At 40.7% G+C, this 22,067-nt stretch overlaps 1 protein-coding gene across 7 annotated transcripts in view; it reads left to right on the top strand.

Moving 5' to 3' along the window:
* Positions 1-22,067, top strand: part of BBS9 (Bardet-Biedl syndrome 9) — a 362,362-nt gene that overhangs the window by 87,329 nt on the left and 252,966 nt on the right. For 6 of the 7 annotated variants that reach the window (XM_033076468.2, XM_033076447.2, XM_033076485.2 and 3 more), the window contains one exon: positions 1,338-1,490. The exons of the other annotated variant lie outside the window; for it this stretch is intronic. In XM_033076468.2, the coding sequence (XP_032932359.1) occupies positions 1,338-1,490 (153 nt within the window). The remainder of the gene's footprint in view (positions 1-1,337; positions 1,491-22,067) is intronic. 7 annotated transcript variants of the gene reach the window in all.

The following is a 22,067-nucleotide window of genomic DNA, read 5'->3' on the forward strand; positions in this document are numbered from 1 at the left end:
ATGTATGCAAGAATGAGAAATAGTATTGGACATTCTTTCATGCTGCCACATTTTCTGTATCTGGAGGTGTAGCTGTCACCACACAGAAAGATGATCTGTCAATCCTGGTCCATATTTCAACCTTGAGTAGTTATTCTATTTTCTTTCAACTAATTTGAGAGTAAAAATGTTGGTTTTTTTAAAGTGACTGTTATTGTAGAAATACCTTAGGTTTCTTTATATTGTATAACAAGCTTAAATAAAATAAAGTTTGAAATACAGGTGTGATTTCTGGGACGCTAATTTGGACTCTATGTTGCAGCTGGCTCTTTTGAAATTTCTGAATTTTTACTGTAATTATCTGGTCTAAAAACGTCAAATTATTTATTACAGGCATTCTTATGCTTCCATCCCTGTTAGTTTTAACAAATGGCTTTTTGGCAGGCTTAGGAGAATATTACCTGAGTTATCCCTTACCTGAGATGTCCCTTTTTTCCTACTACTTCTAGTAAAACTTCATAGTGTTTCTTTTTCCCTTAACACCTCTGAACTGTTTTTCATAATAATGTACTGACAGAATGACGTTTGCTTATTTTTAAATATAATCTGGTATGTAAATTTAAGAAACTTACCTTTTCTCTTCAATTTGGGGCACTTTTGCTTGCTTTTGGAAAGCTGTGTTTCTTGATGTTTCTTCTGCTGGTTATAATGTAAGCTGTACAGAGGTATCACAGTTTTTTGAAAAGCTCATCTTTAGTATTTTTTATTTTTGAAGCATATACTGGAAAATGTACATTAGTGCCCAGATAATAAAAATTGTTGTTTTATCTTTTAAATATTCTTTTTTTGTACACTTCAAGGAATTTTGTTGCTGTTAGCTAATAAATATAGATAAAGGGAAAAAGGATTTAACTTCAGAAATAGATGATCATTCAAACAGTACAGAACTCAGTACTTCTGTTCACTCTAAGGGAATAACCATTTGCTTTCTACTGCAATGACTATCAAGTCCAGTACACTGTATATATGTTGTAAATAGCACACCATACCAAGAAGAAGCCTCTGTGTCTTGGTGGTGAAGTTTCATTCTTGTTAATAGGCTTCTTGATGAGATCTTTATGCATTTTCACAAGTTATTATGGCTGTTGACTGTTTTGATTTCAGTGGCAAATGATAATTCTTGAAAGTGCTAGACTTTTCAAGGTGTATAAAGTATGGAACTGGTATAAATGACATTGTATTTGAGTATTACACTTTGTCTCAAAAATTTTCCTATTCTTCTCCCATTTAATTTGGTATGTGCATGCATAAATGCATATGACCCTTAACCTGAATTCTTGAAAACCCTTAAAATGCAGCTACGTTTGAATGCTGAGAAATATCAGGAACTGTTATCTGAAAGGGCTGTACAGTTTCGAGCTATTGAGCGGCGACTGCTGACGCGATTCAAAGAAAAAACTCCAGCTCCTCTTCAACATCTGGACACCTTACTAGAAGGAACATTCAGAGAGGTCAGTGCAGTTTGATTATGAGCCTAACCTTTCTTTATCTTGTTGGTAAAACCCAGCTTAAAGCACACAAGCTATGCTTTCCTGGTTATATTTGCCATCCAAGAGACCAGGAAGCAGTAATTTGTTTAACCTAATAGTCCCGGTAACTTTCCACATGATTTGCAATAGTTTTATTTAATCTGTGACCACAAAATCTTTGCTCCTGGGTCATACCAGCTTGACAGTACATAATTCTTTCCTAACTGATGTTGATAGTGTAAATATTTTATAGTTGATGTGAAAGTATTTTATAGTTCATAGCTTGTGTAAATATTTTATGGTACACTGTAAACTGGTGGAATGGTTTGACTAGTGTAACATTCACAACAAAATTGTCTGAGACTGACCGTGTCCTTCCTGTGAGGATTTATGTTCTAATAATTTCAGAATGTGGTATCTGCAGAAGAACAGTGTTTTTAAAAAAATCCTACTCAAACCATCCCCGTACTGGACAAAGAGTAAACCAATTTTTCCTCCTACCTCAGCTCTATGTTGCTTTAGGGTAACTTTTTCATGATTTGTCCCCTTTGTAATGAGGCTATTTTATGTGTTTTGTGCTTTCCTGTTGGAGGATCTGGTTTTACTTTCTGACATGCCTTGTTTGAAAAGCTGAGTCACAGTAAGAGTCCTTACTGGAAAAAACACTTAACCTTTGCAGTGTTGTATATCACAACAACTAAAATCCAAAGACATTAAGGAGAAGTATTTTCCCCTACTGTTTCATCTAAGGAAACATTTCTTTAAATTGGAGAAAATTACCTTTCCATGTATGCTTATGTGTGAGTCAGATTTGCTTTTATTCCAGTCTGTACTGAGTTCACAGTAATATTCCAGTCTTTACTGAGTTCACACGAATTCACATGAGATGACTTAAGTTTGAAAGTGGGGATTTTCTGGTTGCTTTAATAAATACTAGGTATTGTGCTAGATGGGTTATTCTTTAGCACTTTGAAATGGCATGACTAAATAAGGCTGAAAGATTAACATAAGTGAGTTTCTTAAGTCTGCTTTTGCTGTGTAGAACTTTTTGCTTTTAAACTTCAGAGCACCTGGGATGTGCTTGACAGTTTTCTTGTGTAGTTGATTGGAAAGCTGAATTCTGAGAATAAGGCAAAAGTCAAGTTTTTGAAATAGATGCATATGGCCAAAGGTTATTTTATAAAGTCCTTCAAACCAACGTTAGATGGGTGCTTTTCTTAACATTACTGTTACGGACTTTTTGAATTTGAGTTCATGTAGTTGAAAAAAGAATGAGGAAAAATATTTCTTTTCCAAGAACAAATGTTTACTTTTTTTCATAATTATTTAAACTTGGTAGGTTTCTTGGTAGATTTTCTTTGTAATTTCTTTTCTTTGTGGGAATCCCCTTCCAAATAAGAAATGCTATTTTCACTATAAACAAAGTGTAGTAAAATGGTGATTGCCATAGAGACCCCGCTGCTGCATGTGTTGTTACGAAAGTGAGAGCTGTGGTAGGATTTAATATTGACTCAACTCTGTGGGTGAAATGAAATTGCTCAATGTTGCATTTTCTGTGTCAGAAAATACCTTGTTTTCATTATTTTAGAATAATTTTATTTCTTTATTTGAACAAGTATGTCTAATGCAAATAGTTGAGATAGTCAAAATACGATAAATGTGTTTCTGAAAAGGAATAATGATGCTGTTTAATATGAACAGCACAAAGTCTCACTCCAAAACTTCTTCTAGGCATGTAGCTTTTCAACATTGAAATAAATATGCCTTTTATTCTCCTCTCTTATGTTAAATGTTTTTATAATGAGAAAAGAAAAAATTGCCTTGTTTTATTCCCTCTTTTTTCACTAAAGTAGTTCTCATGTGCAAAGCAAGGTTTTGTTACTTTTTAGCATTGTGTTTTGTACTCAGAAGGGAAATGTCTATATTTTGGTTTTATAGTGTATTCCAGACCTTTTCATCTAGAGCAGAAAGTGGTTTCCAGTTAGTGAGTGTGTGGTTTTATTAGTCTTTTTAACACAGACTCTCCAGGACTTGGGCACTATATGAATTACAGTAATTTCATGACCATAAGGCACACCGGACTATAAGGCGCACCCCCCGGGAGTTGGTAAATTTTGCAACTTTGCAGATCAGATAAGGCGCACCGGACTATAAGGCGCACTTTTTTTTTTTTTTTTTTTTTTTTTTTTTTTTTTTTTTTTTTTTTTTTTTAAGCGAGGCTCCGCCCCAACCTGGCAGCCATTGGCCCCCGGGCCTGCCTGTATCCGCCATTCCGTGCGGCATCCCCGGCACCGGAAAAAAAAAACCCACATCAGTTTACTGTTTAACAGGACATGCATGTTCTTTGATCTGCACATCTGATCTTACATGCGTTAACTGTCTACTGCTCTAAATATTTTTTTTCTTTCAGAAAAAGAATGCCACAAAAGTACCTTTCGATTTGATTACCTAAACATCAACTTTTACACTAGAGACCAGAACAGATCCTGTCACGTAGTACAGCTACTGCGCCATTGTGAGGATTATATGGGATTGAAGAGTTCCAAAAGGATCAAAACAGCTGCAAAAAAACCTCAAACCAAACCAAAAAAAAGCAAAAAACAAAACAAAAAAAGACAACAAAATTAAGGACACGTAAGCTCCGTGCGGCGTCCCCCGGGCCCCGCTGCTCCGGGAGTTCCCTGGTGCTCCGGATGCCCCCATGTCGGCGGGCTTGCCCCACGCCACCACTGCCCTGCCACCCATCCCTCGCTTGGCTCGCCGGCGCCAACTGCCCTGCCTCCCATCCCTCGCTCGGCTCGGCGCACTGCGGCCCCGTCGGCCCCTATCGGGCTGTGGCCCCACTGCCTCCAGCACCGCAGCCCCGCTGGCTGCGCCTGCCCCTATCAGCTGTGGTGCCGCTGCCCCCAGCACTGCGGTCCCGTCGGCCCCTATCGGGCTGTGGCCCCGCTGCCGCCAGCACCGCAGCCCCGCTGGTTGCGCCTGCCCCTATCAGCTGTGGCGCCGCTGCCCCCAGCACTGTGGTCCCGTTGGCCCCTATCGGGCTGTGGCCCCGCTGCCGCCAGCACCGCAGCCCCGCTGATTGCGCCTGCCCGTATCAGCTGTGAGGCCGCTGCCCCCAGCACTGTGGTCCCGTCGGCTCAGGCCGCTGCGCACAACAAAGTTACAAAGCAGTAACACCTCCCTGCCCGCGCTGCTTCCGGTACGTGGGGCACCCAGGGCTGCCCCCTGCCTTCCTGCCCTTGCTGCTCCCCATGCCAGGGGCTGCCCGGGGCCGCCCCCCGCCTTCCAGTCCACGCTGCTCCCTGTGCCTGGGGCCGCCGGGGGCCACCCCCCGCCTTCCAGCCCGCGCTGCTCCCCGTACCTGGGGCTTCCCGGGGCCACGCCCCGCCTTCCAGCCCGCGCTACTCCCTGTGCCTAGGGCCACCGGGGGCCGCCCCCCACCTTCCAGCCCGCGCTGCTCCCTGTGCCTAGGGCAACCCGAGGCCGCCCCCCGCCTTCCAGCCCGCGCTGCTCCCTGTGCCTAGGGCTGCCTGGGGCCACCCCCCGCCTTCCAGCCCGCGCTGCTCCCTGTGCCTAGGGCTGCCTGGGGCCGCCCCCCGCCTTCCAGCCTGCGCTGCTCCCTGTGCCTAGGGCAGCCTGGGGCCGCCCCCGCCTTCCAGCCCGCGCTGCTCCCTGTGCCTAGGGCCGCCTGGGGCCGCTCCCTGCCTTCCAGCCCGCGCTGCTCCCTGTGCCTGGGGCTGCCCGGGGCCGCCCTCTGACTTCCAGCCCGCGCTGCTCCCCATGCCTGGGGCTGCCCGGGGCCGCCCTCTGCCTTCCAGCCCGCGCTGCTCCCTGTGCCTGGGACTGCCCGCGGCTGCCCCACCATGGCTACTCGGCGCTCCCGCGGCGCCGCCCCCCCTCGCGGCTCTCACTTCCGGGGTGGCAAATTTTGCAACTTTGTAGATCAGATAAGGCGCACCGGACTATAAGGCGCACTTCCGGGTTTAGGGAAAAATTTTAGTCATAAGGGTGCGCCGTATAGTCGTGAAATTACTGTACATTCTTCATAGAATAATTATTATAGCATAGGATTTTTTTAAAAATTGAAGTTTTAGTATTATAATGTCTGCAAATCCACAGGTCTATAATGATGCCTTGTGTTGCTGCCTGTATTTCCTTGCAGATGTATAATCTTTTTATGAACAACCTTTTAAATGCACATCAAATAATGTATATTCAACTCATGTAGTTTCATTGCCTAGGTGTGAAAAATACCTACTGTAAACATGTTCTGTATGGTTTCTTTGCCCACTGGCAAATTGTTGTGAATTTCTGAAATGATTCAAATTTTACAGCTAAAGTAGATTGTATTAATTTTCAGGTTTTCAACTTCAAGTAATAGTTGCATTTGTGTGATAGGTAGGTAAATGTGCAATGCATGTCAAAGTTATAGATGTAAAACTAGAGAAAATTAATCAAGCTGCATTTCATTCCATAGTAAAAAACATTTATATTTATGAAGTAAATTTTTTCCATTAGTCCTTGTGCATTGTCAGCAAGGCAGGCTATATATAATGCCCCAATAAAATTACTGATTGATCTATTGTAAGGAAACTTAAGCTTTATTTTCCATCTTGACAGTTATGGAATGTGTAAGCAGGCGTCAGTGTGTGCAATGACAAAAAACTTGCTTATGATTTTATAGTCCTGTTTCGATTTTCATCTAGAACTTGACTTTCTAAAGTAATATTTTAGATCTACATGGATTCAAGTGAGTGTTAACAACAATTAAGAAATAGTGACATCAGGTGTTCCATTCTGGAAGGAAAGGGAAAGGTGTTATGTACATAGTAGTCCTGTACATTTGAAATAGGTAATTCTTATGATCTTTAAGGAGGATTTGTAGAAAGGTGTTATGAAAATAATGGAAAAAAACAATTTCCAATAGATGCTCTTTATATGCTTATGAAATTCTGTATCTGTTAAAAGAAATTAGCAGTACACTTATACATGCTACTACCACTTGCTCTAAGAAAGGATTTTAATTAGATACACTTAAAAGCCATTGAATGGTAGTTGAGATTCCATACATGTTTTGTAGTTTAAAGGACTTCAAATACGAAATGAGATTGCAGCAAATTTTATGGTAGCTGTACTTTTAATAATGCTCTCCTACTAGAGACATATTATTGCTTGAAAGTGCAGTTTAATGATCTTTTATGTCTACAACGTGTTTTCTGTCATAAATAAAAAAATATTCATAGTTTGACAGTAGCTGCAACTCCTTACCCTGAATTCATAATTTTCATGCATTGACTCTTGGCAAACATTACTTGGATTTCCAGGTACAAACTGGAATTAATAAATGTCATAAAAATGAGATGCTTCAATTTCTTATTTCAACCCACATGGATTTTATCCTACTGAATATAAGCAATATTAACTGTAAGGTTTGTTTAACCCTGTTTGGAGCCCTACCACAGTTGCATTCTTTCAGGGAAGGAGAAGGATGAATTTTAAATATGGGATGGAGTTCTTCAAGGACACTGATTATTCTTTAACTAACCAATTTTGGATACTTAAAACATGACTCTGAGATAAGATTTAGCAGTTCCTGTTTACAAAAAAGAATATAATTACAAGGCAATCACTTCTACCTTACATTACTTCTGTTTGTATTACAAATAAAGTGAGAAAAAGCAAAATAAATCATCATTTTCCCTGTATCCTCACACTTCTAACATATATAGTATGGTTCCCTTCTTACTCTTTGATGGCACTATTGTGCAGTACTTCAGGTTTCCCCATGATTTGAAGTCTCTTTATGACCACCCTGTAAAACCGCTGACTTTCTTGTGCTTTCTAATGATGAAGTCTTATCTTTTACCCTTGGCCCCAGTATCCCTCTGATAGTTGCTTATTTGTGCACTGTCAAGCCAGCGCATGAATTATTGCTGACTGGCAGCAACCCCTACCCAGACAAGATGGATGATGCCCTCTGTCTCAGTAGAAACAGTTAAATAGTGTTTCTCTCCTCCCAGTCTGCTAATTAAAAAAAAAAAAACAAACAACAAACCATATAGAGGAACGGAATGATTTCTGGCTCTTCTTGATACTGTAAAATTTTGTGTGGTCATTGGAAATTACAGTTACTGGGAATGGACTGACAGAGCAAATCTCACATGAATGGCCAGCACAATTCTGTAGCATTAGACTTCTAGACTTAAGAAATATGTATTTTTCAAAATGGGTCTTTTAAAAAAGATCTCTGATATATGTTAGCTTTTCCTTCAAGTACTTTATAAATTTGAGACCATCTTCCATTAATGAAAGGACCTAACAAACTTTTCTAAGCAGAACTAATTGATGCTGAAAATTTGCTTCTTTTGTTTTCTCCTAATTCAGCTATTTCACTGTGTTCATCTTATTTATATTAGTATTGAATAACCTGTCTCTCAGGAATACTTTGCTGTAAGTAGTGATAAGGTAATTTTCAATGTGATTTCCTGATCCTACTCAGTAAACTGCTGTATTTAGTACACAGTTTGTGTTTATCTTATTTTGGTCTAGCATTTTGTAAGTTCTGTATATGAACTGCATCTTGAAGAGATAAATGCACATGGGAATTTTTCACCTAAAAACAAGTGGAAAAGCTTCCAAATAGTCTTTACAATTTCAAGAAGTGCTTATGGGTTTTTCTTTTAAGGTATTAGTAAATAACACGATTACTACAGATTTGTTTTCCAGTGTGACTTCCCTCATCTCTTCTTCCTACTGGAAAGTAAGTGTAGTTTTTTATCATCTGTCTCTTAAAAGTCATCAACACATACAATCGCTTCCAGATAGACACATCATATTAGAATAAAGAGGGCAATTCCATCAGGAGGATCCATTTTAATTACTTACATGGCAATAGACTGTATAGGAATTGGTTACCAGTTACAGAGAAAGCTTTATGCGTGTATAAAGGTAGCCCTTTTCCTTGATGTGATGTGAGCTGTCCCTTCCTATACAGTAATTTCACAACCATAAGGCGCACCGGACTATAAGGTACACCTCAGGGAGCCGGCAAATTTCGCAACTTTGTACATTATTAGGCGCACCGGACTGTAAGGCACACTGTTTTTTTGCAGCGAAAATCTGCACCGCGCGCAACAAAGTAACTAATTAGTAACGGAATCCTGCAATCGTGGAGTTTACTGGCATGTGCTCAATTTGCAAACATATTTCACAGATTGGTGTAGCCTTTAAAAGCAGCCCCAGGCGCACTCCCCGTGCGCGGACCCTGGCACTCCTGCCCACCCCTGGCAGGCAAGGCGGGGCTCGGGGCTGCCACGGCTCATGGCTCCCACGGTTCGGGGTGGCCATGACTCACACCTCAGGGTTGCTGTGGTTCAGGGCGGCTCAGAGCCACCACGGCTTGGGACCGTCCATGGCTCGGGGCGGCGCGGCGCTGCTCGCTCCCTATCTCCCCGTGTGGCTCCTGCTGGCTGGGGTCCACCCGCTCCCTCTCTCCCCGCACGACTGCTACTGGCCAGGGGCCGGCCACTCCCGCCCCCCCTCACGGCTTGACACTCCCGTGGTGCCGCCCCCCTCACGACTTGGCTCACAACTCACACATTTTTTTTGAGCGAGGAGCTGTGCCGCGTGCAACAAAGTAACAAATTACTGGCAGGTGCTCAATTTGCAAACATTTTTCACAGATTGGCATAGCCTTTAAATGCAGGTCCAGGTGCCCTCCCCGTGCCGTGGGCCCCGGCACTCTCACCCGCCCCTGGTACCGGCTGGTGCGGTTCACGGCTCCTGGCTCCCACCGCGCGACCATGGGTCCCAGCTTCTCCTGCCCGGCGACCGCAGCTACCGCGGGCCTAGGCACTCCCACCCAGCGCTGGCTGGCGCAACTTGGCTTGCGGCTCGGCCGCCATGGCTGCTGGCGGCTCCATCCCTCCACGCCCGGGCTGTGGCCACTGGTGGCTCCTTCCGCCCATGCCTGGGCTGCGGCCACCCGGTGGCTCCTTCCCCCCGCACCCGGGTCGGGGCCAGCGCTGCCCAACTTCTCGTTCCCCCTGCGCTGGGACTGATGCTGACTCCCTCCCTCCCCACATGGCTCCTGCCAGCTGCGGTTGCCTGCTCCCGCCCTACCTCACGTCTCCGCGCTCCTGTGGCACCACCCCCCCATTGCGGCTCACACTTCTGGGTTGGCAAATTTCACAACTTTGTACATTATATAAGGTGCACTGGACTATAAGGCACACTTCTGGGTTCGGAGAAAAATTTTACTCAAAAGGGTGCACCTTATAGTCTTGAAATTACTGTACACCCCTGGATGTTAGTTGGGCATCTTGGAGCATTCAGTAGAGACTTCTGAAGAAACAAGTGAATTTTTGCAAAGGATTTGGAATCCAGGTGTCTCTAAATAAATGCACTGGTTCTTTTAATTAGTAGTGTCACAGGAGTTGTCCTTTCTCTTTCATATGGAAGTCTTGAAGAAAGGTGCATGTATTTTCAGAACTTTTGTGAACTTTATTACATAGCTGTTTCTTTGACATAGCCTAATTTAAACAGAAAGATGCATTATCTCATGTTTTTGAGACGAGATTTAAGCAACTGCGCTGTGAATGCCAGCTGCAAAAACTTAGGAGTGGCCCACAGTTTTATGTTGCAGCATAAAATTGATGCTTACATGTCCTTAATTTTGTTGTCTTTTTTTGTTTTGTTTTTTGCTTTTTTTTGGTTTGGTTTGAGGTTTTTTTGCAGCTGTTTTGATCCTTTTGGAACTCTTCAATCCCATATAATCTTCACAATGGCGCAGTAGCTGTACTACGTGACAGGATCTGTTCTGGTCTCTAGTGTAAAAGTTGATGTTTAGGTAATCAAATCGAAAGGTACTTTTGTGGCATTCTTTTTCTCAAAGAAAAAAAATATTTAGAGCAGCAGACAGTTAACGCATGTAAGATCAGATGTGCAGATCAAAGAGCATGCATGTCCTGTTAAACAGTAAACTGATGTGGGTTTTTTTTTTTTAGAAAAACCTCCAAATAAAGAAAACTGTGATATAACAAACTTTCCAAACTAAATGCATGCAGAAAAAGATAATCTTTTTAATCCCTGAGCAAATGTAGAAGGCCAAGGGAAATGCACTAAATATTTATGTTTCTTGAGATTTCAACAAAGTATGTACAGTAATTTCACGAGTATAAGGCGCACTTTTTTTTCAGCAAGCATGCGCGTGCAACAAAGTAACCAATTAGTAACAATTGCACCAGCCGTGCTGTCTTGGGTTACAATACAGGATGTGATCAAAGTATCTATTCTATCACCATCTGTTGTGACCAGGTGGGGCAGTGATCCTTATCTCTGTGGGAGATACTTTGATAATGGGCTGTCCATTGAAACCAGGCGGGAGCATTGTTCTTTATCTTTGCATGCCCCATCCTTCCTCCAGGAAGTTATCTTCTGCTAATGGCCCATTGAGTCCCACTGTGTGACTGATAAAATTACTTTATCCTGTTGAGAGTTGCTCCAGCCAGGGGGGAGAGCCCAGCCTTTCCTACCGAGATAAATACTGAAATTCTGGGACACCAAGTTGCCCCCTTTTCCCTGGACTCCAGAGAAAAAGCAGACTTTTTTTCACTATCATCACTGGACCTTTGGAGGGAGGCTGCACCCTTCTACAAGACCACTACTTCAACTGAAACACATCTGAAGTCACTGCAGGAGGACTGTAGCCACCATTTAATGGGACTGCTACCAACACCCTGACTCATGGGTGTCACCCTGACGGGGTGTCAGGCTGTACTCTGACTTTGTGTCTTAGTTTGGAGGACAGGTGTCTGCTAAGAAAGGCAGGAACCTCTCTCTGAAATGGAGAATGTAAACCCCCTCCCTCCAAATTAATTATAATTTTGAAATTAAGGGACTCTCAGGCAAAGATATAGAAATTAGGAATAAAAGTTCTTTACTAGGGAAATTAAAATAGAAGTACAGTACTACAAAGAAACAAACTCCAAACCCTGACATAGTCAAAGTACAAACTGACTACATCCCGTCAGGCAAAGTGTTGGTAGCAATTTGATTAAATAGTGGCTGCAGTCTTCTTGCAGTGACAGATGTGGTTTAGTTCAAGCAGTGGTCTTGTAGAAGGTGCAGTTTCCTTCTGGAGGTCTAGTAGTGATGTGAAGAAATTTCATTTTTTCTAGAGTCCAGTAGAGAAAGGACTACTGGGTGTCCTAGAAATTCAGTTTTTATCTAGGTAAGAAAGGCTTGGCTCTCCCCCCAGGCTGGAGCAACTCCCAATGGGATAAAGTAATTGTATCAGTCACACAGTGGGACTCAATGGGCCATTAGCAGAAGATAACTCCCTGGAGGAAGGATGGGGTGCAAAGATAAAGAACAATGCCCTACTGGTTTCAGTGGATGGCCCATTAACAGAGTATCTCCCACAGAGATAAGGATCACTGCCTCACCTAGTCAGAACAGATAGTGATAGAATAGAAACTTTGATCACATCCTGTATTTTAATCCAAGACACTTTGTCAGTGTTTGGGATTTGTTTCTTTCTAGTACTATATTTCTATCTTAATTTTCCTAGTAAAGAACCGTTATTCCTAATTCCCATATCTTTGCCTGAGAGCCCCTTAATTTCAAAATTATAATAACTTGGAGGGCGGGGGTTTACATTCTCCATTTCAAAGAAAGGCTCCTGCCTTTCTTAGCAGATACCTGTCCTCCAAACCAGGACACATACTGAGCCCCACTGAGCCCCGCGGCCCCGCACCAGCCGCATCACACTGCCCCCCTCCCGGCCCCTCCTTCCCCACCGAGCCCTGCAGCCCTGCGTGGTTCGGCTTGCAGCTCACACTTCCGGGTTGCCAAATTTCCGAACTTTGTCCATATATAAGGCGCTCCAGAGTATAAGGCACACTTCCGGGTTCGAATCAAAATTTTAGTCAAAAGGGTGTGCCTTATATGCGTGAAATTACTGTAATTAACCTAAATTTTGGACAGAACTTAAAGGAACTTAGAACTTAACCAGACAATTGTGAGGAATTTTTAGCCCAGTGTTACTGATCATGCATGTTATGTCTTTCTTTTGTTATTGTTTGTGATTAAGCATGAGTGTTGAAACCTTGTCAAACAATATTTTATATGTTAAAATACTGTGTGCTGGTTCTTGTCCATTTTAGAGTATTTGACACTATCAGGCAAAATTAGTTATGGGCATAAGTCATTACATGATTGAGATTGATTCTGAATTGTACCTTCCAAGTCATGTGATTTCCTCTCTGAAATGTAGCACTTAATATAAAAACCAGTTAACAGTTGACAAATATCTAAAGGTTAGCGTATTTTGTCCTCCTTGTCAACACTTGTGTTCACTTTTCAGAACAGATCATTAGGTGATTTAGGCCCTCAGCTTTCCTGAGAGCCTCGTTATAACACATGGGGTTCTAGCCTAGTGTACAAGGATTGTGTTTTGTTGGGGATATTGTCACACATCTGGTTCACCTGCGTTCAGCATCCGCTAGATGTGAATGGGATGCTATCTGGAGGCTTTACGCCTGTGTCAAAGTCAAAAAGGTGTACTAATAGGACTTCCCATAGTAGTGCACTAATAAAGCGATATGGCTCCCAGGTGTGTATGGTTCCTCATCTCCTGTCTTTCAGCTAGTGTGGAACACTTCTGTGACCGTCTGCACCATTCTTTTCAGCTCTATTTTAGTCTTTTGCTGTGCTGTTTGAAGCAGTACTTCAGGCTGTCTGTCTTGTGGTCTCTAGGTATGTGCTCCAGGTTTACTCTTCTATCTCTTCTGCTCAGAATTTTCTTGAGTCCAGTTAACTCAAACTGGTGACAGCTCTTTAAGCTTTGTCCAGTTCCTGGTACTGAATTCCCCTCAGAGTAATTTACAATTCTGTGAAGGAATTTTTAAATGTGCATGTGTACCCGAATTGTCTTGTTATCATTAAAAATACCGACAGATATGTTGAAAAGAGAGTGTCTCCAATTGGAAGGTCAAAAATTATTTTTATCGGTTCATGAAGAGATTTGGATCTCATTGCTAGTTTTTTGCTTCCTTTTTCCCCACTTTGCTTCTGTTTCTTTCCCGTTTTTATCTGTTCTCAGTATAAGATTCCCCCAGCTATCCAATGACACCCTCACATTTGATTTTTGAATCTGTCATTTCTGGTTTTTGGTTGGAGGCTCATGTGTTTGAGCTGGCTTCTGGCTAGACAGGTTTTTTTGTTCAAGGGAGATGGAAATACTAAAATTTAGTAAATCTTGGTAGTTTCAGACTGTTAGATAAAGTAATTTCTTTTGATCTTTCCGTAATGATTTCAGCACAAAGATGGAAAATACAGTAATTTCACAATTATAAGCCGCACCAATTATAAGCCGCACTTCTAGGTGTCAGCAACTTTTCATTCTTTGTCCATATATAAACCGCACCTGATTATAAGCCACATGTTACAATACAGAATGTGATAAAAGGTATCTATTCTATCACAATCTGTTGAGGGTGGGGACAGTGATCCTTATCTCAACGGCAGATATTCTGCTAATGGGCCATCCATTGAAACCAGGTGGGGTCATTGTTCTTTATATTTTCACAACCCATCCTTCCTCCAGCGAGCCATTTTCTGCTAATGGCCCATTGAGTCCCACTGTGTGACTGATAAAATTACTTCATCCCGTTGGAAGTTGCTCCAGCCAGGGGGAAGAGCCCAACATTTCTTACCAAGATAAAAACAGAGGTTTTGGGACACTAAGGGAGTCCCTTTCTCCACTGGACTCCAGAGGAAAACCGGATTTCTCCACATCACCACAGGACCTTTAGAGGGAAACTGCACCTTGTGCAGGACCACTACTTCAACTGAATGACATCTGTCACTCTAGGAGGATGCAGCCACCATTTAATGGGACTGCTACCAGCACCCTGCCTGACAGGGTGTCAGGTTGTACTCTGACTTTGTCAGGGTTTGGGGTTTGTTTCTTTGTTGTAGTGTATTTCTATTTTAATTTCCCTAGTAAAGAACTGTTATTCGTAATTCCCATATCTTTGCCTGAAAGCCCTTTGATTTCAAAATTATAATAATTTGGAGAGAGAGAGGGTTTGCATTCTCCGTTTCAAAGAGAAGCTCCTGCCTTTCTCAGCAGACACCTGTCCTCTAAACTAAAACAACAACTTTTCATTCTTTGTCCATATATAAGCCTCACCTGACTATAAGCCGCACTTTGGGTTCGGACCAAAATTTTAGTCAAAATAGTGTGGCTTATAATCGTGAAATTACTGTATATTGAAGGCAAATGCTTTTACCCTCCTTAGATGTCAGTGTTCATGTGCACATGCATATCTATAACTACTCATAATTCATCACATGTTCATATTTTAGTCTTCAGAGTTGTTCCTGGGTGTCTTTTTAGTATTGTCTATATAAAATCCAGATTTCTACCTCTATGATAGTTCGTACTAACAGGTCCAACACCTAAAATACTGCAGAAAAAAATATAATCTCCTAATTTTACTCCTTATCTGTTATCCATCTACTGATTAGAAAGCCAGTCTCTTCTAATCTGTAATTTACTACACTGTTAGGTGTAATACAAAGTATGTTCATTACAATTTTTAATGTAAATATAATTTTCTAATGTTTTTAAAGGCAAAGTACTGTTCCTTACAGTATTTTAACACCTGCAATGTGTGGAGCACTTGGATGGCTGGTGATTTGTAGTCAGTGGCAAATAAAACTCAGTATGTTCTGAAACACAGGGAATGTCATTAAAGGTCCATTAACTCTCTGTTCAAGCCCCTTAACTCTTTTCCTTGCTTATTATTAGCTGATAAAAATCTCAGAAGTGATCATTAATGATTGCTTATTCTCTCTCCAGTGGCACTTTGGATACACAAGGCCTCAGGAACTTGACATTTTGGGAATGATTCATTACTTGGCTAGTAAGGGCTTTTACCTCAAAGCAAAACCATTAGGGTTTATCATGGATTACTCATATACCGAGCTATATCACACTCTCTCCTGTAGCAGTCATTTTCCTGTGATAATGTCAGTGAGAGCTACACCCATAAATTAGCTCATTTTGGCTTGAATAAATATAATATTCCTTGGAGGAGTTATATTTATAACTTCTCTTGTTTTATTGCTCTTTCTGCTAAATGTCTTTTTTTTCATAGCCACTAAAAGCAGCTTGTTGGCTATTACATATAATTAAAATTCTTAATTTTACTGGTGTTCAAATAGTGTTATGTTTCTATTTCCTTAAGACTTATTTAACAGTGGAATACTTACAATATCATCAAAGCCCCTTTTTATTAGAAGCTGTATTCCAAAAATGTCTGAAAGTAATTAGCTATGCTTGGGAAGCATATATTAGGATTACTGGCAAAACTCTTCTGTATTTTGATCTGTGGTAGCAGTTACTTCAGTGTGAGACAGTCTTCTGACTGGTTAGTCAGTTTGTGGGACAAATCGGTAAAATTGTTCACATTATCAGTAAGGTGTTTGGTTTTATTTTGTTTTGGTTTTTTTGTGAAGGGAGTTAGACACATGTAAAAGCAGAAAACAGCACAGTTGTCACAAGAGAAAGAGACTGGCGGTAAAATGTTCTTGTGTGGGTAGATAAGGCAGAGAGTGTCTCAACTGTAGTCTGCTGGATTGCATTCAGTCTGTTTTGTCATATTTTCCACATAGGAGGGTTCCAGCTACTCTGTTGTGTCCTGCAGTCCCGTCTACTGAATTATTCCCCTTGAACCTGTGAATAGCCAGCTTTGAACACCCACTGCTCCATTAAAATCAGTAAAGGACCAGAAGTATTATTTTTATTTATTTTTCCCCCCCCCGCCATTCTTCTTGGGATGGGATTCCCACTTGGGACGTATAGCATCATTGTGATCTGTTGAAGGATTCCCCAGACTTCAGTACAGCCTATAGGGGTATGGGCAGATTGTGGCCTCTGGTGTAGAAAGGCAGCAGTAAAAAGTGATTTTTGTCGCTTTTTGTGATGTAAACATTCTCTGGCACTTTCTGTGTCATTTGTTTCATTAGCTTACGACTTTTTGAAGGGAGAGAAATTACAATCCTTTGTAGTGGTAGATCTTGTATCCTCAACCTAATATGAGGTAGGTCACCATACCATGTATGAGGGCTTTCTATAGGGACTGAAAGAGCCTGTGTGTGTTTGAATGAGTGAAAATGGAACCGGTTGGCTACAATTCCCCAAAGAAAGGCATACTGATAAGTTTTATTTCTTTGAAAGAATTGTCGTATCAGATAATCTGAATTATTGGATAACCTTGTTAAAGTTTAAATCATTGACAGTCTCTTTCACTGGGAGAAATGTACTCCATTGGCAAGGAGGAAGTGCTACACAGTAGTGTAATCAAAAGTTGATGCCATTTTCATGGAAGGAGAGAAACATTCTTGTTTCATGCTCCCTAGAAAATTTTCTGTATCAGCCCTGTAATTTTGTAGTAGGAAGCATTTGAGGCTTAAACATATATGTATACCTAAAAACTAGTGAGTGTATCTGGCAGAAGTCAGTGTTATTTTGGGAGTTTCTATATGTGATCTTACTGAAATTTCTCATTTTAATTGATTAGTCCAACTGTGATTAATTAAGTGGCTAATACATGATTATCAATTTTGGTTGATTTCTGCATGCAGTTGTATGAGCGTTTTTGGTGGTTTGGGAGGTAATTTTAATAGTTTGCCTTTGGGTGGCTACTATGCTTGTTTTACCAGTGTGTACGTGGGTGCAGCACCTTCAGATAGCTGAAATAATGTTGAACTAGATAATTTTCTGCTGTAAGGTCAAGATAAGTATACTGATTTCTTTGATATACAGTAGATGACAGTTTTGCGTTGTGATGGATGTCAGCTATATGTTCGTTTCAAATTCACAGAGTAAATATTTCACAGACTTTCATACTTGGATTCAGCTAAATGCCTGGTTATATAATTAATTACACCAACAATAAATACTGAAGGGGAGAGCTACATAATTAATGTAATCCAGTAACATTTTATGCCAAACTTGGATTTAAAACCAAACAAAAAGATTTCCCTCCCCCCAAAACAAAACCAAAAACCACACAGGAAGTAAGTATTTGATGGCCAAATTAACCAAATTATTTACTCATCTAATGCTTGCAGATCTTGGTATGAGTTAGGTATTGAAGTAGATTTGGTTACTGTTGTAACTGTATTATAAACCCAGCAATACCAAGCTATTTTGTCTGCAAACTTAGAATGTTTTACATTGGTGGGTACAACTACTTATTTCCATTACCATGTAGAGAATGAGTATCTAAATGACTATTCTGTTTTCTTGGGTAGTCTTGCAAGTGTGAAATTTGATTTAGTCACTGGTAGTGGCTGGCCCAAAATACATTAATTTCATGACCATAAGGCGCACGGGACTATAAGGCGCACCCCCCCGGGAGTCAGCAACTTTTGCAACTTTGTAGATCATATAAGGCGCACCGGACTATAAGGCGCGTTATTTTTTTGCAGCAAGGAGCCGCGCAGCACGCAACAAAGTAATGAATTACTGGCAGGTGCTCAATTTGCAAACATTTTTCAAAGATTGGTGTAGCCTTTAAACGCAGCCCCAGGCACGCTCCCCGTGCAGCGGGTCCCGGCACTCCCACTCACCCCCGGCGCCAGCTGGCACGGCTCCCAGCTCCCACCGCGTGACCGCACTGCGTCCTGGCTTCCCCTTGGCTGGTGGCGGCGCCACTTCTCAGTGCTGTCCTGCAGCGCTTTCTTGCCGCTTTTCTGCCACTTTTCCGCGGCGCTTTTTTGCTGCTTTCCCGCCGCTTTTCTGCAGTGCTTTTTCGCTGCTTTCCCACAGTGCTCTTTTGCTGCTTTTGGCACTTTACCACGGTGCTTTTTTTGCCACTTTTTGCCGCTTTCCCGCGGTGCTTTTTTGCCGCTTTTTCGCCACTTTCCTGCGGCACTTTTTCACCACTTTTCGGTGCTTTCCCACGGCACTTTCTCACGGCGCTTTCTCACCGCTTCTCGGCGCTTTCCCACGGTGCTTCTTGGCGCTTCTCTGCGGCCGCGCTGCTTCCCCCTGCTTCTCCCGGCTGGTGGCTGCACCGGTTCCCAGTTTCCCCCGCCTGGCGGCCGCGGCTCCCACAGTTCCCAACTCCCCCCGCACGGCTGCCGCTCCCGGATCCCGGCTCAGCTTGCAGCTCGCACTTCCGGGTTCGCAAATTTCCAAACTTTGTGTGTCAAATAAGGCGCATGGACTATAAGACGCACTTCCGGGTTCGGGGGAAAATTTTAGTCAAAAGGGTGCTACTTATAGTTATGAAATTACTGTAATTTGTATAGACCAATGTCAGAGGTGGAAATAAGACCTCACATTCACTCCCTTGCTCTGCGCACTTGTGTTCAGCTCAGTTAAGATTCTGTGTGGTATTACTTACTAGAGGCAGTATAGTAGTAGACTGTGGATTCCTGAAGAAAAAAAATTGAAAATAGTATAGTTGATTTATCAGTAAAAACTAAAACTCTGTTTCCTTGTGTGTGTCCCTTACAGTCAGCTCAGAACTGCTTCTTTAGCCACTACCTTTCTGCAGAAAAATGTAACTTGTGTGGTCATTCTCCCAATTTAGATATTTTTAATAAAAGGTAGAGTTTATGTTGGAGCTAAACTGTTGGTTAAATCTGTGAAGTGACAAAAACAAAAGAGAAAAGAAGTTTCTCCTCCATTTCTTCCTGCCAGTTGGCATCTCAACAGTCTATTTTATGTCTCAGTTTTGCTTAACTACTAACTTCTACAGAGGAAGTATTTCTAAATTGTGACGCCTTTAATTATTCTGTTGTGGATAGTTTAAACCAGTATGAAAAGGGGAAAGTTAATAAAGGACAATTTGGCATAATGAACTGTGGGGCTCAGAAGTCAGGAATGAAGACAGAAATGATGAGTATTATAACTAAAGATAGAATATTTTCAGGCTTTTATTAAATAGAATGTTCAAACCCATTCTGGTTGCCTTGAGTTCTTTGACAAAGTTTTGTGGCTGCCAATTTCTTAGTTTAATATTAACAATTTGTTTTGAATACAGATTTCCATAATTGTTATTTAGATATCTTAAAATTAAATTTGGCTTGAATTTCTTGTTGGATGGACAACAAGGAAACCGAAATGTGAGTTGACAGTTTGACCGTAACAACTGTAATCCTTCTTTTTCCAGAAAGCCTCTTTTTCCAGAAAGCCTAGAAAACTGTATATATGGCTGCTGCAGGCTATACTTGCCAGTTAAATTCCTGTAATATGGGAAGGAGAGGTATGGAAAAAACATTACTTATCACAGGAAGTGGACTTTTTAAAATGGTATTTTAAAAGGAATTATTCAGTTTCCCTTTAGGAAATTTGAAAATATTTGAAATGGATAATATAACTTTTATCTTGTTCATTGTTTATATTCTCAAGGTTAGTCTACTTAGAAAAAGCAACACCTATTAAAGGCCTTTGAATTCAGAATCTTTCATGTTATAATGAGTCTATTTACTGCTGTCAGTAGGCTTGTAATATACTTAGCTTGAGGAGGTTAACAAGCGTACCTTGGAGTGTTACTTTTGTTTTCTGTTCTGTGACACTTAGCAAAATCCCATTATACAATTGAGTAGTATTATAATGTTAAAATGTTAATTTTTTCTGCATTCCATTAAAATTGGATTTTTTTTCTTGTACAGTGGACCATGCCTTTTGTATAAAACCTATAATTTGAACACTACTCCAAAGAAATGCTCTAAATTAGTAACCTTTTGCCTTTGCTATCTTAATTGCATCTCATTATTTAGTACTTAAAGAGCATCCTCTAGCTACTGGTTAAGTATTTGCAAGCTAAATAGATTTGGCATGTTAAAGAAAACAGTAACCCTTGCCTTGGTTGTAATGTGTTTAGGATTTCAGAGTTTTGAGAAAATGATGTGCTTCATGTGCTTTAACTTCTTTGAATTTTCCTTATTTTTTCATTTCTTCTTAATGAACCTTTCATTAGCTGTCTGTTGCATTTCAATAGGTAAGTGAAAGTCTGCCTTAAAGTAAGTATTTTGAAAAAGACTGTTGTGTTTCAACATGGTCTATATCTTCTAGTTACGATTACTCCTTTTAGCATTTACAGACATCTGATACAGTAAATTCCTGTTTTCATTGTGGAAGCAAATATGAAGCAAATTACTTCTTGGCTACCAATAACTATATTTCAGATTTTTACCTCCTTTTGGGAGGAACACTGTATTGTTTGATCAAAATCACAAGGAATAATATTCATTAGAACATCTGATGAGTTGTCTTTTCTGACAAATTTAAAGAGCACTTCTCTTTGGTCTTTTAATTGTGTGCAGAAAGTACACTGCAGAAGTTACTACAGCTTGCAGGTTGACTTAATCTTCATTATTTTATTCACATTTACTAGATTGTATTTTTTACCTTTTTTCTGCTTTGTTTTTGCTATTTTTTAATTTGTAAAAACCATGACAAGGGATTATAATTTATAATTGCAATCAGTTAGAATTCCATAACGTTGAACTCCCTGCTATATGCAAAGGTGTCCTGTTTAATTTCGTATTTTGCTTTTTTTGTGTCTTTTTTTTTTTTTTGTCCTCAAGATCCATGGTAATGGAAGCTCGTTAACAACAGATTTGTCTATCTGTCTTGATTCCTACTCAAGTACCTAATTACTGTTCTCCTTATCTAGGTATTAAATTCTCGTCTGGACTGTACATTTGCTTTTGGAAGCCAGTGTCTCCAAAAAGTTCCTTCACCCATTCTTCCCATATGTTTTCTTAGATTACAGGTTAAAACTGGCATAGTTATAATTTGAAGTATAACTCTCCATTTATATGTACGGTTGTTATATCACTGACTTTACTTTTAACAAAGGCAGCAGGGACAAATGGAGAAAACATATTAATGCTAATCTTCATCTTGTTCATTTGTTTTTGATTCTACGGGAAACCTCTCTATGGAACAGATAAATATTTTCCCTCTAGTATATATTTTTGTTCCTGTAAAAATCAGTTTTAATTCCTGAAATTAATTAAACCTTTTCTCAAAAAAAGTTAAATGATAGGGGGGAATACCAGCAATGCATTTACAGGGAAACTGGTTGGCCTGTTCAATTCTAGGCTAAGTACTTCAACGTTTGAAGTAGATAGTTTCTCTGAAAACTTCTTTTTGTGTGTTGTTTTTTTATGTCACTGTTTATACGTTCTGTATCCATAAGCTCTGAAACCATTACTTCATTATTCATGCAAAGGTTTGAGTGATTTGTTGCTTGTTGTCTGTATTTATTCTTGGATTTGAATTTAGCAAGTCAGTCTGTAAAGGCAATGACTGCATAAGCGGCTACATTTTTTTTTTCCTTTTTTTTGTGCAAAACTGAAAAAAGCTCTGTGGAAACCCTTCCCTGAGAAGAGTTTTTGAGATTTGTGTGGATTACAAAGCAATAAGAAGGGTCATTCCTTAATTTTCTTTACTAGCAAAAATGCCAAAAATACAATTTTAGCAGGTATTAGTAAGATTGGAAAGTATGCTTTGTGTTTGGGGAC

Source organism: Catharus ustulatus, chromosome 1 (genome assembly GCF_009819885.2).
Source record: "Catharus ustulatus isolate bCatUst1 chromosome 1, bCatUst1.pri.v2, whole genome shotgun sequence".
Taxonomy (NCBI): Eukaryota; Metazoa; Chordata; class Aves; order Passeriformes; family Turdidae; genus Catharus; species Catharus ustulatus.